This window comes from Mycteria americana, chromosome 2 (genome assembly GCF_035582795.1).
Source record: "Mycteria americana isolate JAX WOST 10 ecotype Jacksonville Zoo and Gardens chromosome 2, USCA_MyAme_1.0, whole genome shotgun sequence".
Classification (NCBI taxonomy): Eukaryota; Metazoa; Chordata; class Aves; order Ciconiiformes; family Ciconiidae; genus Mycteria; species Mycteria americana.
The window spans coordinates 10558062-10574907 of NC_134366.1; the positions used below are offsets into that span (position 1 = coordinate 10558062).

General features: G+C 36.4%; 1 protein-coding gene across 2 annotated transcripts in view; it reads left to right on the forward strand.

The window, feature by feature from the left end:
- UBE3C (ubiquitin protein ligase E3C) overlaps nucleotides 1–16846 on the forward strand; it is an 81075-nt gene that overhangs the window by 57803 nt on the left and 6426 nt on the right. For both annotated transcript variants that reach the window (XM_075492391.1, XM_075492390.1), the window contains 4 exons: nucleotides 6087–6299; nucleotides 14680–14868; nucleotides 14966–15032; nucleotides 15913–16043. In XM_075492391.1, the coding sequence (XP_075348506.1) occupies nucleotides 6087–6299; nucleotides 14680–14868; nucleotides 14966–15032; nucleotides 15913–16043 (600 nt within the window). The remainder of the gene's footprint in view (nucleotides 1–6086; nucleotides 6300–14679; nucleotides 14869–14965; nucleotides 15033–15912; nucleotides 16044–16846) is intronic.

Here is a 16846-nt window from a genome sequence, read left to right on the forward strand (position 1 = left end):
AGGCATCTAGCTGTGGAATTTTGGACTTCTACTTTTTTTTTAAAGCAGAAAAGGCATCCAGTATTTGAACAAAAAGTGCACTATGGATTTTTGCAGTCATATACGGAAGATGTACCGGATTTTTGATTACTAAGGTGATATGAATGTGTCTAGATGTCTCTGCTGTTGTAGAGCTCAGCGCACTGAGAAACAGTGACTTAAAGCTACCAGGTAGTAGACATACTGTGTTGTGACACACACCTGATATAATTAGGTTTATTTTACCATATTGACATTAGGAACAATATGGGCTTGATTTTGCTCACTTTAAAGCACATTATTGAGTATATCTGTAGGAAATTATTTTATCTTAAAATTACTAAACACTAGCTTTCAAAATGCTTCAAAAATATAGGTACATATTAATGTAACTTATATTTTTAGTTTTATCTTTTTCACTAGGGTAGAATAGGCCTTGCTGGCCCCAAAGGCCTTTTTGAGTGTGATGAGATATATCTAGGATATAAATAATAAGGTAAGGGAAGTTCTAATGGTTTTGCTATTTTTCTATCATTTTTATTAATGGTTCTGTACAGCTTTGAAGATCTATTGCACTCCGTAAGTGCTAAGTATTATTTAATAGTAACTGTTTAAAATGACTGAAATAGAAAGGGTTATGGTCTTGGGGGCTGATTAGGGAAACAACTTAATTTAATCCCAGTCATTTACTGCTTCAGCCCATCAGCCGTGTGTCTTTCTAGGGGTATGACTTTAGCATTGTTTAGATTTTAAAATACAGTTCTGGGTTGTGAAGGATTAATGGAGACTAAGAACAATGACTGAATAATGATATTTCTTAAGAAAGATTTTAGTTAAAATAATAAATGAGAGAATTAATTGTAGACCTGAAAGTGTAAGTAAAGTCATTAAAGCTGCCTCACAGTCAGGGAGGTTTAGTTGGTTCATCTGTGACTTTGTTTACAAAATTTGAATTTTACTCAACATGTTGTATGTTCAGCATGTGTAACCTGTACTATATATAGCTAATATGTCTGAAATGATTAGACTAGCTTAAAGTTTGTCCAGTTGTAAAACATGGCACAAAGTCTTTTCTTTCTGAAGAGCTGTTTCCTAAATCTTGGGGTCATACCTGAACAGCACCTCATGTGACCATGTAGTGCTTCAATAATACTAATGATAGTTACCTTATATAGTCCCAGTCAGATAGTATTCTCATTACGTTGAAAACAAGAAAAAAGTCCTCCTTGTCCAGAGAACTGCACGTTTCCTATTTCTTCCCATTTTACTGTCTACAGCTGTCCTTCTAGCCGAGATCTTTCTTCCATAATATTTTAAAGCTACTAATTGCATGCCTATATTCTGAAAGTTGTTGGCCTTAACCATGCCTTCCCCCTCTCCCCATCACAGGTGTTTAATGAATGCATCCATTATATCTGTAGAAGTCCAGTATCTGAACATAAGATTTTTTGCTTTAGATGACCACGTTGTGATCTATGTTGCTGAATTAAGTAAAGGGTTTTGTAGCTAGTCCATGTTGCAATCAATTATAGTTGAAGTAGACAGCATTTAGATGCCTTACTGTAGTTATAACTAGCTAATATTATTTAAAAGACAAACAATAGATTTCAGACTGCATGCTTTGTGTGTAAAGTCAAAACCTATTAACCACGGTAGACTTCCTGTTATTTTGTTTGTTTTTAATCTTCTAGTGTGCTCTACAGGCATTCACAGAGGGGAGGGGAGGTGTATGAAGTTCCTTTCACTGAATACTACTTCTTCTATAGTGAAATCTTGCTTGCAGCCTTTTAACCAGAAAGAACTTCTTTTAACCGTTCATTAAAAAAAAAAAAGAGAAAACCACAGATAGCAAGGCATCTTGAGCTAATGGGAAAATAGGGGGGGAACAGTACAAAACCTAACTTGTTACTGAAAAACAGGTGGGGCTTTTTTGGTGTAGTTGTTTCAGAAACTTCTAAGTTATTTTAATGGTTATCTAGAGGTATCATAACTTTGCCTAAAGAGCACCCCGAACCTACAAGAGTTTGAAATAGTGCTGGGAAATCCAGGTTGGCCCTTTCAGCAGACATAACCTTTTAGCTACTGGAGCACTAGGAGCGCTATGCTGCTTGTGTGATTGCCTTTGATGTAGACGTCCTGTCTCTGCTTCAGACTAGCCTCTTGCCCCAAGCTTGCATCTGCCAACTGCACTTCTGTGAAAGTGGAATGCTAATACTCCCAGCCTTTTGGGGAGGCAGAGGTATATAGGTTCTGTTAAAGTCTTAAAGCGTGTCTGTGTGTCATTCCCCCCCCAACCATTAGAAACTAGAAGTCTAATGTTGTATTTGACCACCAGTTGCTCCTTTCATGACTTCCTATCTGGATTTTTTCCCTGTATGTAGTCAGTTTCAGTTTATGGGACTGTAGGATAGAGACAATGAATCAAGTAAAGGGCTTGTTAGATAGGAAAATTGGGAACGCGAACTCTCAGAATTCATCATAGAATGGCACCAGTCCCATAGGTCACAACCGTAAGAGTTAAAGGAATCTTGCCAATGGGTGAGAGTACTTGAAGTTTGAGAAGAGATTAGTTTTAAAATATAAATTGGTTAAGCTTGCTGCCTTTGATCTCTTGAAGCAGTGTATGAACAGGAACTTCTGACTTGCAGTCAAACAGAAGTTGCCTCTCTCCAAGAGCAAGCCACTTTCTTCCGTCGGCGTTGTTGCTCACTGGCTGTTGAAGGAAAAAAGAGGACTGCTTCTGTGGGGAGAGCATGACCTTATATTGTATTAAAGTACATATGTAAGCATATTCTAATGGTGCAGCTTCATATTGCAGCTAAGTCAATCTGGGAGCTGGTTACCTCTCTAAGAGGAGGTCATCATTCCCGTGCCTGTCACTGATGCTGGGCTCCTGCCTCTGTTATGTTGCTGTGGCAGAAGGCCAGTTCAGAGAGTTGAATGGGCAGAAAACTAAGCTTAAAATCAGGTAACTTACAGCTCCCCAAGACAGTTCAGTAAAGGAAAAGAGGGAAGGAGTGAATCTTCCCTTTTGACCATTAGATTAGCTGCAGTAAGAAAAATACCCATGAGGGTGGACTTCCATGGGCCACTGGCTGCTGTAAGGTTGTGCTGCCATTGAAACAAACGGTCTTGCTGTTCCTACCCAGTTTCAGCCATAGCTGTGAGCTGGATCTGATTCCGATTTGATAGAAAGCTCACCTTCAAACAATCCCTCCCCCAAAAAACCATCCCAAACAAATAATCTGCGAAGAAACTCAGTTGAGTCAGCAAGCTGATCTGTTGCATCCCTCTGGCAGGAATGGGTGGAATCACATCTTTGCTAAAACAAGCAAAGCAACAGGTAGTTTGATCAGTTTATGCTGACTGAGAAATGGGGAAATGAGATTGAAACTGAAAGATAAAGTTTCAGTTTATTCAGTCATATTGAATTGCACTAAGCGTTTCTCAGCATCTCTGCACAGCACTGGAGCTGTAATGGTATAATTTACCTCTCTGAAAAAACCTGGCGTTTATTGTGATTTTATTTAGCAGTTTTAGTGCATTTTTTATTAAACTTTACTAGGATAGCTTGACTTTCAAACTAATTAAAACACTACTCTTTGCCTTGTTCCCAAAAATACTTTGTTTTTAATATTGCAATCGCTTAGCTAAGAGAAGAAGTAGTAATTAAAGTTATTTTCAAGTTGCACAACTTAGTTTATTTTAAAATGCTTTATATAGTTTTTAGATGAAGTTATAAATGTTCACTTTGGAACTACCTGAAGATTAATAGTGATGCATTTGAAATGCATTATTTTTTTTATTGATTCTTAATGTAGTAAATTACTGAAGTTAGTTGGCAGCAAACAGAAATAGCCAGTGATGTTGCTCACATTTATTTTCCTGATAGCGTCACAATTTGCATTAATTGCATTGCAGCTGCACTCACTTATATTAAAAAGCTTCTACTATAATTAATCCTTTTTATTTCAAATCATTTTGGCACAATTTCTAGCAATAAACACTCATAAAAGACAGACACTTGAAAAATAACATACAAGTTTCTTCAATATACCTATTGCTGTTTTTTCCTGACAAGGAATTATTGATAGGCTTCTAGGATCAAGTGTTGCAAGTGGCTAAGACTTAAGACCAGTTTGAAAAATGTTAAGTGGATTATTTTGCATAAAAAACAGACAGGTTTTGAATTTGTGTAATTAACCTGTGTTTAGAAAATACCTTGATTTATGTCTACATTTGTATTTCAGTTGCATACATTATGGAAATTTAATTTATAATCCATTTAACTGATGTGATCATAGTTTTTAGTGCTATCATTTATTAGTCCTTGTATATTAAATGCTCTAAAGGCTTAAACCTGCCTTGTGTAAAAAATTACACCTCTACATTTACATTTTATGAGTCATAGATGGAATTCCATTTTAAATTCGGGTAGCTGTGATATATTTAAGGAATTACAATGGCTTTATTGTTACTAATGCAGGAACAGCAAACACTGACCTTATACATTGCAAATTAATGATTTATCCCTCTAGTTTGCTTTTAAAGTCAACTATACAAATGAGGATTTCGACTTCTACACCTTGAATAAATCATATAGCTCTAAATATAATGCACCCTTTGGCTTTGAACTCGTTATTCTCAATTCGTTCTGCAAGGTCTAACTCACCTCATAGAAATGTTCTTTCGAAAGTTTAAGGAATTGTGTATACTTTTCTTAACATCTTTGTTGGAGTATCATTGAGTGATTACAGCTACATTTATTCTTCTTTTCCCCCCCTTTTTTTTTTTTCCTCATTTTGCTTCCTTTTCTAAGTGCAGCAGATTATGGAGGAATTAAGTAATGCCAAAACACTGCTCTTGAAGAGTAAAAAGAGCACAAACGATATTATGTTGATGATGCCTTTTCTGATCAGCCTGGCAGTGATATTAATGATACTGTAAAGATTTGGTTGTCATTGTTAGAGATGCTGATGTGGCAAACAGATTGGACAATGGGAAAGGCTATGCACAGACAGCATGTTTCAGGGATGTTTTTTTAAAGGCAACGGTCTTTTATTTTTCCTTTATTCATGTAGGCTTTCTCTAAATGATGTCATGCTTTCTCTTTCTAGCTCTGAAGTTTCCATCTCTCCTTCTTTTGCGAGCTACCATAAGTACTTTTTTCTTCCAGTCAACAAGAAGTTGTTTATTGTATGAAAAATATGCAAAGTTGCTTTGCGTTACATCAAAATGTGGTCATACGGTAGATCAACTGAGAGTGGTATTGCTGGAATTTTGTGCATTTTTGAAAATTCTTGAGGAGACTCTTAGTTTACAGTAAAAATACATTTTTCATGAGTGCTGCATATTCAGGTCAGGCTCATTTTTGGTTCAGTAATCTTTTGACAGGTGTTAACAGTGTCAGGCATAGGAAGGATTGGACATATGATACAATCATAACTGGGGTAAGCTCTCATCTTGGAAATTAGGATGGCTTGATGATGCCATTAAGTGGTGGGATTCACCAAAAATATGCAGCGATGAATGTGTATAACATGCAAGAGAAATAGTTTATTTGGATTAGTTTAAAATGAACTGGTCTTACATAGTTATTTTTAAGGGGCAGACTATTTTACATGTAGCAATTGATATGCATGGAAAAATACTGCTTGTGACAATGCTAATGGAGGTACAGATGCTAACTTTTTTTGGAAGACATTCTTGATGCAGTTGCATTGTCCTTTAGCAAACTTTGCTTTTCTTGCCAATCTATGCAATTGGTACACTTCCTGTTTGCTATCATATTTCGGACAGGAAGATTAATGACAGATAAGCAGTGACCTTACCTTTTAAATCACCACATAATTAGTTTGTAAAATTTGGGAGCTTCGTATTTCACATGGATATTCAACTTTCAAACTTTGGTTGAATATTTTTAAATTCATGCAATACCTGGACTATTGCCATACCAGAAGATTGTGTTCAGGCACCAAATTAAGGAGGAATTACCAAAAAGTTGAGAAATAGGCAATAGCTTTCAGAATTCTAAAATCTAATGTGCTTTTTATTGCTTTGTTTTTCAGGCTCTTTACGAAAATATGCTGGTGGAGCTGCCATTTGCTAGTTTTTTCCTCTCAAAATTATTGGGGACAAGTGCTGATGTTGACATTCATCATTTAGCTTCATTAGACCCAGAAATGTACAAAAATTTGCTTTTTCTCAAGAGCTATGAAGGGGATGTGGAAGAACTTGGACTAAACTTCACGGTGGTAAATAATGACCTTGGGGAAGCACAGGTAAGAATGGCTTTTGCCTTTTTTTTTCCTTTTTTATGTGATTGATGAATGATTACTACCCCTACTAATTAATTTTTTAATTTGAAAGTGATAAGAAACAGCTGTTGTAAGTGCAGTGTGTTGTGAGGCATCATCGGGATTCTGACTCAATATTTGGAGGAGACAATAACTAATTGTGTGCTTAAAAAAAAAAAAACCAACACTTTTGATAATGATTTAAAGGTCTGGTCTTTTAAGTAGTAAACCGTAGTGATTATTTTCTAACAGTCATACATGAGAAGTTCTATTGCCCGAGATAATTTCTTGAACAAAATATTTTATGTTGTTTCTTTGATTGCACTTCAAACAATTGTAAAAGTTAGATGATATGTAAACTGTAGAAGTACTGCCTGGTTTTGGAATCAGAGTAACAAATCAGAATGGTTTTAAATAATAATGACCCTTTATTGTGAGATCAGTGTTGTCTCCTTTAGCTGTAATTGTCAAAGTAGAGGGCCTGAAGTTAGACTTTTTTTTTTTGAGGTGCTGAGACACTGGGTGAGTCAGAAGGGAGAAATGGGTGTTCAGTGCTTCTAAAAATTGGGCCGGTTAGGTCCTTAAGTATGAGTTTTTAATGCAGTTGTACTATATAATTAGATTATGGCATTTATTTGCTCTGTTGTGAGTACTAAAGATCACTGGTGCTCATAGTAGAAAATCAGTATCACCGGAGCTTGAAAAGTGTGCCTTTTTTTGCCAATACAGTTAACCTTAGTTAAAGTCTTTTGTCTTATTTCCTCTTTCATTTTTGAGGATTTAAAATTGTGTACTACTTATGGCCTACTTATACTTGATTATGGTGTTTAATTAATAATTGGATCAAAAAGCTAGACCTGACAACACTGTGACATGCAGCAGCATCTGAATTCAGCCTTGTTTCTTGTGGAAGAAACAGAGACTTTAAAAAGGGGTAAGCAGTTCTCTGGGGTTTGCCTGTTGGTCAGGTGCTGCCTGGGAGCAGCACCACTGTGATGCAGCAGCTAGTGCTGGAAGTTGTTAGGCTGAGTTCTCTACTGCTGCTTAAATCATAGCAAATTTGATGTCTAAGGCTTCTGCTTTAACAGCATCAAGCTCAGACTTCAACTTTACTCTTCTGTCATCTGTTTCCTGTAATTTTGGAAGATCCTAAAACATGGATTGCATTACAGTTTTAGAATAGTATCCTCAGATTTGGGGTTCCTGAATCATACTGAAGGGGAGACTCAACAATTGCCGATAGAAATAATGTTTCATATTAAACATATGCTATATGTCGTTTTTTTCCCGGGTTACACTCCCTATATGAAAACTTCTGACCGGCACTGTCTTTTAGAAAAACACTCAAAAACTTGAAATAAAGGTATGTGATACAGCTGTATCAGAAAGCATGTTCTTAGAGCACCTACTCTGTTGTACAGTATTGTGCAGTAGAGCACCTGCTCTGTTGTAGCATGTGCTGTTAAGTGACTGATACTGAAATGAGTTCTATACTATCCATTTATTTAGTTACTAGGTTGCAAAACACACAAGGTGACAGTTTCCCATATAACCTAGGATTTTCGGGGGGGGGGGGGGACGTCTGTTGTTTGTATTCTAAAGCCATTCATTTAAATGCACTTAAAGTAATAGTTTTGTTGAGTGCAGCTAGTACAAATGCAGTTTAGTCTCTAATTAAAAATGGAAAGTAGCTAATATTTTCTTGAGGTTTCCGTACTTTATACATCTACGCTGTATGTCCTCAAAAATTAGCCACACAAGTTAGAATCTACCTCAACAAGTAAGGTAGCAGGACATAGAAATAGCTCAGAAATAACATACAAGGAGGTCCACGTTAGAGATGTTGCCAGCTCTACCTACTGCAACAAAAACTTGTAAAAAGTGCATTCTTGCCAAGAACCCTCATTTGTTTCTTAAAATTCTCTGAGGATTATGGCTAGTATTATGAAGACTTTCGATTTTTTAAGTGTTCAGCATAACTTTAAAAGGAGGAATAAATATAATAGTGAGTTTCTGTAACTAAATGAAATATAAGTTAAATGAAATATTCTGATGCTGTATTGCTATGTTTATACTTGGAGGGAGAACACTATACCTAAGGTACTACTGAAGTATTAACCATCTTTTAATGAGACCGAGTGTTAGTGTAGTTCAACAGAACTAATTGGTTCTTGTCACTGTCTTCTGTGTTTTAATGCAACAAGTTACGTTTTATACTTCACTTCATTACCTTAATAAACCTCATATAGATAAATACATTTTGTCTGGTATTTGACTTGTGTAACCATTGCATACTAATTAATTGTGTCAAGGTAAGGCACTTTGGGAAAAGAGCTTAATTTGCACTCCTTATGTTGAATGTACATTATCTCTAGTTTTCAGCTAAACAACCACTTTAGTGTCTAATAAATTAGTGGCCAATAAATGCATCATAAATCTATCATTGTAAATAGCTATCCCCATGACAGTGTCCATCTAGCAATTGTGGCACAAAAGCATTATCTGCAATGAAAGACACATTCAAAAGGGGCTCTATTGCCTCTGTCAGTAGTAGAAGGTAGAAATCCTATTATCAGCGTATTGATTCCAATCCTGTAATGTGCTTTTAGATCCCATTAAACTATTGTCAAAGTGCATTCACCAGAAGTTGAAAAAGGTACTTAATAATTTGCACATTAGACCTGCTAATTAGGGGAGCTATGCCATCAACCTTATCTTCCAACCCCAGATAGCTTTAGCTTTTGATGAAGAACTATCTAATGCAGTGATGCCAGCCTAGACTTCAGCTGTTGGATCTGCTGCATAAAATGGTGGCCAGTAAAAAAGTCTCGGAAAGAATGTTAGCCTATAGTTACAGGTGCCTTCAAGTAGCTGTGTATATTGATTTTATTTTTCCTTTTATCTCATAGATTAGATGGTGATAAAATGGTTATAAAATGCTTATAATAAGTGTAAGGTTAACAAATTCAAGAAAATACCTCCTCTTTTCAGACCTCCCTCTCCCCTCTCTCTCAATGAGGAAGGTGAGTTTTGTGGCTGTCGAAGGGAAGAGAGAAAGATTCAAATATATATTCCTCTTCCTTCAAAAATGTTAGATTCTGTACTCCGGCGAGTCTTCTCAAACATTGATTCTTGAGATTACATGGATCGGAACAGTTGAATATGAGAAGACTCCATAAATAAAGTGTAGAAGCATAAATCCACAGAAGAGCACTATAATATATATGGCAGCAGTTTCTATGAAATCCATATAGTATAGAAGTTGGTGTCAGGACACCTTCTTTAGCTTTTTAAAACAGATGTGAATGCCATTGCTGTTACTGAAAATATGTTGACTCACTAAATGAGAGTTCTTTGCCTTTAAATTTCCCCGAGAGAAAATTTTGAAGCCTTAAAAATAATTCTGAAAGTTTCTGTCTTGGCAACTTCTTTACTAGGATACAGTGGCTTAGATGAATGATTTTTGGAGGTTTTTCAGAAGCAAAATATTTAAGTTGAGGCTGATCCTTCTCAGGCAGATTTATAACACTTTCGGCAAATGCATTCTTAGGCATTCAAATGCAATCTCCTACCTGGAACTCCTGCCTGAACATCTGGAAGGCAGATGACAGGGAAAGAAAGAAAGCCTTTATCTACTTGTTTTTAGACTGGGGAACAACTTTAGGAGTGATGTGAACAAATGTGATCAGAGTACAAGAGAAAAGATAAAATATTTTCATCTGTCCTAAAAACAAGTTTGTAAGAGTTCTTGACTATCTATAAGACTGCTTTTTGAAATTGCACTGGAGATATGTCTCATGGCTTCATACACAAAAAAAGAATACCTAGATGACAGGTCCCTTATTCTTTCCTCAAATATTTCCCACTTTACCCTCTAAATATTCCCTTTTTCTCCATTATCCTGGGAAGCAGCTGCCGCTGCCAGATCAGTGTGAGCAGCAGCTAGCATTAAGTTTGTCTGCCAACAGAGACTTGCTGTTGTCTGCCCGTAATCACATACAAAGCGACTTTGTGTGACAGATTATTATCAATAGCCAGAAGATAAATCCCCTGAAGTCTGCTTGACAAATACTATGTTATTCAGTTTTCCTGATTTTTGGTGTGTATCTATTTCATTATTATGTTAATGTTCAAAATAGTAGATATAATAACTGAAAATGATCGTCTGAACTGTTCACTTGAACTGCAACCATACATAAAACAGAGATTTACTCTTCTTTTTTTACAAACTGTGGTGGTTTTATTAAATAAGAATATAAATGTAAGTTGAGCGCATTTTTGTAGTATGTATTTGCAGAAACATGTAACTGAATTTATAGCCAAGAAAACCGTAAGTGCATGCAACCGTAGTTCTGAGTGTATCTAACCTTCAGTCAGAGGGCTAATGCAATACTTCTGTCCACATCACTAAAAAATGCAAAGCGCCTTTTCTTGCAGATTTTTAAAAATATGGGATTTTTATATCCCATTTTGGTATTTCCCCTTCATTTTGAAGACATACTTTGTGAGGATGGAATCAAATTCAGTTATCTATGGCATTGTCTGAATGATCTGAATACTTATCTGAATATTATGTATGATTTAATTGCTTTTAAATATGTGATTTTGATAATGAACCAAGTTAAAACGTTTGTGGGTTTTTTTTTGTTTGTGGGTTTGTTTTTTTTTTTAAACTTAGATCTACAAAATAGAAAATAAGGTGATGACACAAGTCTGCACGTTTCGGGAAGTTTTCTGTTCTCGCCCATCCTGTGTAACTATCTTGCACCATCTAGTGGTGAAAATTGGGTGGATAAAAATAAAAATGCAAGCTGATAACTCTTTTTAGATTTTATAAATTGTATTGTGGCCTTTTTGAAAAGGAACTCTTCAACAATCATTCCTGACATTTAGAATTAAGTGGGAATTCTACAATAATCCCTTTAAAACGCCATGAAAACAACAAATGAGTAAAAAGTGAACTGCGTCTACCTTTACTATAGTTTTACTGCCAGCCCAAGCGTTACCATTTTCTGTCTTCTGTTTTGCATCCTTCTTAGCCTTTATGGCATAATATATTTATTATTCCTGCTACATTAACCCCTTCGTTTCAGCCTGTGATGATACTTTGACAAAACGGTGGCAGATTTAATCTCACATTGACAAACTCTGAACATGGACGGATCACTGGAAAACCCCAGGAAATTCAGTTAACTGAATGCTGTAGTCTTACTTTTGGCAATGCAGGGTTGGGGGGAGGGAGAGGAGCTATGGGAAGTGTTGCTGGATCAGAAATCAAGGTTTGCTACTTAAAAATATGAAAATAAAAGCAAAACCAGTTTTTTTTTAAAATACTTTTTCCTATTTTCTAAAAATAGTGGTCAGAAACAGTACAAGTGTCGTGTCCGTCCCCCCCCCCCCCCCAATTTGCAGGAAGAACATTATCAGGAGAGAGAATAGCTTTTATTATACAATGAATACAGCTTTCCCGGCATTGTTAGACCACTGTGGAGACAATACTATTATAATGCAAACATAAGCATAAATTAATCTGTGTCTTGATCTCTATTTGCTGACCTGCAGGGAAGGTTAGACGTTTTACTTCAGTGAGTGCTGGGATGAATCTTAAAACACAGCAGTTTTCTAGAACACCCTGCCAGTAGTTCCCTTTTGCTATGTTAGGAGGGAAGTCAGTTCAGGCGTCTTTTTGTGTAAATAGTGAGCTCACAGAAATTATTATATGCAAATGGAATAATAACTATTAGTTTATCATTAGTGTCCGTATTCTTAAGAGAACCTTGTTGAGTTGAGTGATACAAATATGCTTTAATATGGCCAAATTCAATGTGTGCATATTTCAAAGAGAGGAATTGTATTTAGTGAAGTACTGCAAAACAAATAGAGAAGACTTGTAAGTGGGCAGATAGCAAAGTATTAGTAGTGTTGAGGTCTCAGCAATGATCTGTTTGTCTGGAACATAATTGGTAGCTCTGATCCTGTAACACTGGAGAGGACAGGAATTTCAATACTAAGTAAGAGAAAGCTTTCTGATCTTGTTAGGCTTTGTAAAAGGGTATTTTTTAGGAGGAAATTAAAGGAACTTGACTTATTAGTTCAGTGAAAAAGACTTTGGGAAGATTAATGAAGTTGCTGCCCATAAGTAATACATCATGGATATAATTGAGGAGGAAGGTAAAGAGCTGGTTAAGCTGTAGGGCAATATTGAAATAAGAACAATGGGTGTGAACAAACTACCCACTGGACTCAGGTGGAACTTACAGTGTTTCTAATCATTAGATGAATCCATTTATTGACTAACTTCCTTGTGACAATAGTAAAACTACTTATAGTGGGATGAAACCCAGTACATTTCTAGACTGCGTTGTTGCCTGCAGTAGCAGAGGAGAAAGCTTAGCAGCACTGGGGCCTCTTCTCATCAGATGTTTCCACTGTGGTGTGGAACACGTCCCATACTTCTGTTAATACTCCTTGTGGACTTTACCAGTAAAAATACCCTTGCCCTCAGGCCAATCAGTGGCACCAGGTACTGGCCTGTACCCCCTAAACTGGCTGGCTGCATCACATGCCAGGCTCCTCAAGGGGTGGACCCCAGAGAAGGCTATCCTGCCTCTTGTGTTCATGGTTCTTGTTGAAGGGGACTTGCTCAGAAGGGAGCAAACTGATGTATGCAGGCGTGAAACAGTCAGCTAAACTGACACCTTCATTTTGCTTAATTTTTCAGGGAGTAGGACTTAAACATAGTCAGTGCTACCTACACCCAGAGATGGTGTGGGGTATTGGTGAGGTGTTTTACTGTAGGTGTAACAAAATCAAGAAGCTTGCAGCTGAAGGATTAAAGTGGGAAGTAAGACACATTTTTAACACCTATTGTAATTCAGGTTGTTCTAGCTTATCAAGGAAAGTGGTAAATACTCCGTCACACGGAGTCTTTACACCAGGATTGCCTGTCTCTCTAAAAAATGTGCTCTAACTCATCTATGGATTTATTGAGTTAAATACAGGAATCTCTAGACAGAATCCTCTGGCCCGTGTTATCTGGGAGGTCAGATTCACAGATCTTAATGTTCTCTTTTGGCCTTAAAAACCTATGAATCAACGAAAAATCTGAATGCTCCAAAGCACCACGAATTTTTAATCTTGCCACTTTGCATTTTGCTTAGTATTGGAACAGCTCACATCATTAGGTAGCATGTTACAAAAGAAGCTATTCATGTGTTTAATTCTCTGTGTTCTAAAGATGTGATCGTTACCACAGACTGAAATGCACCGTTATTTAAAAAAAAAAAAAAAAAAAAAAAAATTAAAAATTTGCCACTCCAGAGTGTAGAAAACCAAACTTTTTTTATGAAGGCTTCAGAAGGTGACTGAATCTCAGCTTTTTAGGGTTTTTTATCCTCTTCTTAGTACTCAAATAATCCCTTCAGATTTGGCTGCTACTCAGCAAAATTATCTTGTAGTAAAGAGTAGAATATGTAAAGGTCAGTAGTGTTTTAATAACAACTACTGTTGATCCTGATTTATATCTTAATGCAATTACAGTATCTTTGTTTTGGGTGTTGGTTTTTTTTTTTTTTTTTAAATTAAAAATTCTTCCATGCTGAGGTGTCTTGATGTACTTGAAGGACAAAAGCTTCTCAGCAGAAAAACAAGGTTTAGGCTTGATTGTTTGTTTGTTTATTTTTGTTGAAAGTACTGAACGTGTATAACTTGGATTTTCAACAGTAGGAATTGTGAATGCTTATCATTCTGTAAATTAGGCTTGTATCAGAATCTTAATTTTGACTCAGCAGATATTGCTTTTACCATAATGTGGTCCTGCAGAATTCATGATCACCAAACAGTTGGAGAAGAGCCTAGCCAGTCAAGCACAGCTTTCCTAATCCAACTGGAAGGAGTGCTGTGTGCGAGAACTGTGCTTATAGAGGTTACTCTCTCTTCCAGGGCACTTATTGGCATCAGTGAAGCTAAGGGCAAGCTTGCCAAGGGGAAGATTTTCACTGCAGTTTGTCTGACTTGCACTGGTGAATTTAGTATTACACGCTGTCTCCTATAAAAGAGCTCTGACTTTGCCGAATCTGCTTTCTGGTAATAAAGCACAGGGCAATGCAGTCAGCTGCATTAGCAGCTGGAGGTCTAGGTCTAAAAACTGGATGCCATAGAATATGCTCTTATGTGTAAACAGAAAAAACCTACCTTTATAACTTGTCATAATCTTTTATCTTATTTTGAGGTGAATGCTCTGGAGTATATTCTAGTAAACTTCAAATATATGCATCACATACTAGAATGTTTTGCAGTTCAATTTTACGGTTACAGCACACAGAATTAAAGTTTACCAGGATGGTGAAAATTGTTATGTTTATAGGTGGTTGAGCTGAAGCCAGGTGGAAAAGATATTCCTGTTACCAGCGCTAACCGAATCGCATACATCCATCTGGTGGCAGACTACAGGTTAAACAAACAGATTCGACAGCATTGCCTTGCTTTCCGTCAGGGACTGGCCAATGTTGTGAATCTTGAATGGCTTCGAATGTTTGATCAACAGGAAATACAGGTACTTCTGCTTAAAACTGCAGAAAGCAATTGCTTTAAACAGAAATAAATGCTAATTTCCGCCTGTAATGTAATTGTCTAATTTCCTTCACTATTAGGTTCTGATTTCTGGTGCCCAGGTTCCTATTAGTTTGGATGACCTTAAATCTTTCACAAACTATTCAGGTAAGTATATTTTACTTAAATAAAAAAATGTATTATGACTGACTCAGGAATAAATAAACTTGCTTTTTATCCTAGCTTTTTTAAAAAAGTTGTAGGGTCATTCTTGTTAACTTTGGCCAAACTCTCTAGATGGGCCTGAATTTCAGAAGATTGGGTAAAATGACAACCTAATTTTATAAATGCTGGGAGATACAGGTATGCAGTTTATTTTATTCGTACACTTAAATACAAGCTTATAGCCAGATAATTAGAGTTCATGTAATTCCTTTTCTAAATGGATGTTAGTCGATGTTATGTCTGGTTGCCCTGAAAATAAGTGTGCAAATGGCTTTGGGATGGTTGTTTGTACCACTGCATTCAGATACTTACCATTTCTCAGACAGCCTGAAGAGAGAGCTCTTATTTTTTCCTTGTGAGAAATGCAAGGTCTCTTACTTCATTTTTCCCTGCGTTTATCACGAATGTAATAAAAAAAGTAGCTACTGTATCATCAGTTCCCATCTGAGCTTACCTCAAGGTAATTTGATTCATTAAATAACATCCTGAGTCTTGCAGATTTTGCAAACTCTTGGAGTAAAAGGCAGTAATCCAAAGTTACTAGGTAAATGCTAAACTAAATAAAATTAATTTGAAATAAATAGGATTTAGTGAAGAAAAGTGTAATTAAGAAGCTGAGGGAGATAGTAGCCATAGGTAAGCAATGAATGAGAAGCTCAAAATGCAGTGTTCAAAGAGATCCGTAGATACTGGAGGTCAGCAGTGTAAGCCTGCTGGTTTTAATATTTTCCCCAAGCTTTTCAAGATTGATGCTAGGTCTTTTGAATAATTTATTTCTTACATAAAACTATTCTACCTATAAATCATTTAAATCTCATTATAGGTGGCTACACAGCAGACCATCCTGTAATTAAAATATTCTGGAGGGTTGTAGAAAGCTTCACTGATGAAGAGAAACGCAAACTACTCAAGTTTGTAACAAGCTGCTCTCGACCGCCTCTTCTGGGCTTTAAGGTATATGTCTTCCCAACTTCCTGGCAAGTTTCTGTAAATACTACGGATGATGATACAAGCTTTTCTTGTCTGTAGGCATTTACAATTTGAGAAGAATGTTCTTCTGTGACTACAGAAACAGCTTCAATGTTTGCACTTGCGTGTATAACGAGTATAGTTTTAAAATATTTCATGAAATGTTGTTCTCTTGTTTTCTATTTTAACTGCAAAATTTGATAAGCCTAAAACCACGCTGGTTAGACCGCTTACTCTTTGTCATGGAAGATCCTTGCTGCCATTTCATGTTACTATACTGAAGCAGTATTGCTGCCAGTTTCAAGGAACAGGTTGAGTTACGAATAATGTCTTTTAAATCAGGCAAAAGAGGATTTAGGATATAAAAGCAGCTGTTAAATTTGAACCTCTTACATCTCCCACTTAAAATGGTTACTTTATTGTGTTTCCTTGTAATTACCATTTATCTGCTTATAGGGTCACAGCTCATTACCCTTTGTATCTAAATATTTTGCTGCTATCTTTAGACTGCTATTTACAGTGAAGCTTAAGTATGAAGAAAACCTTTGTCTACAGCTTATAAAACTGAAGAGAGGCTGAGGCAAGTTGAAGACATTTTGAAACTAAGTTCTGGGGATAGCCTACCCATGAGTTTCAGCTGGGCTGCAAAATTCTGGCTAAGAACTGGCCATGGACTTCATCCGCTAAAAAGTGGGAACATTCAATGCTTTTCTGTAAGAAAATAAAAGAATAAATTGCTTCATAGCAAACACCGTCACCTTTAGTACAGTGGTCAACAGCATGTTTAC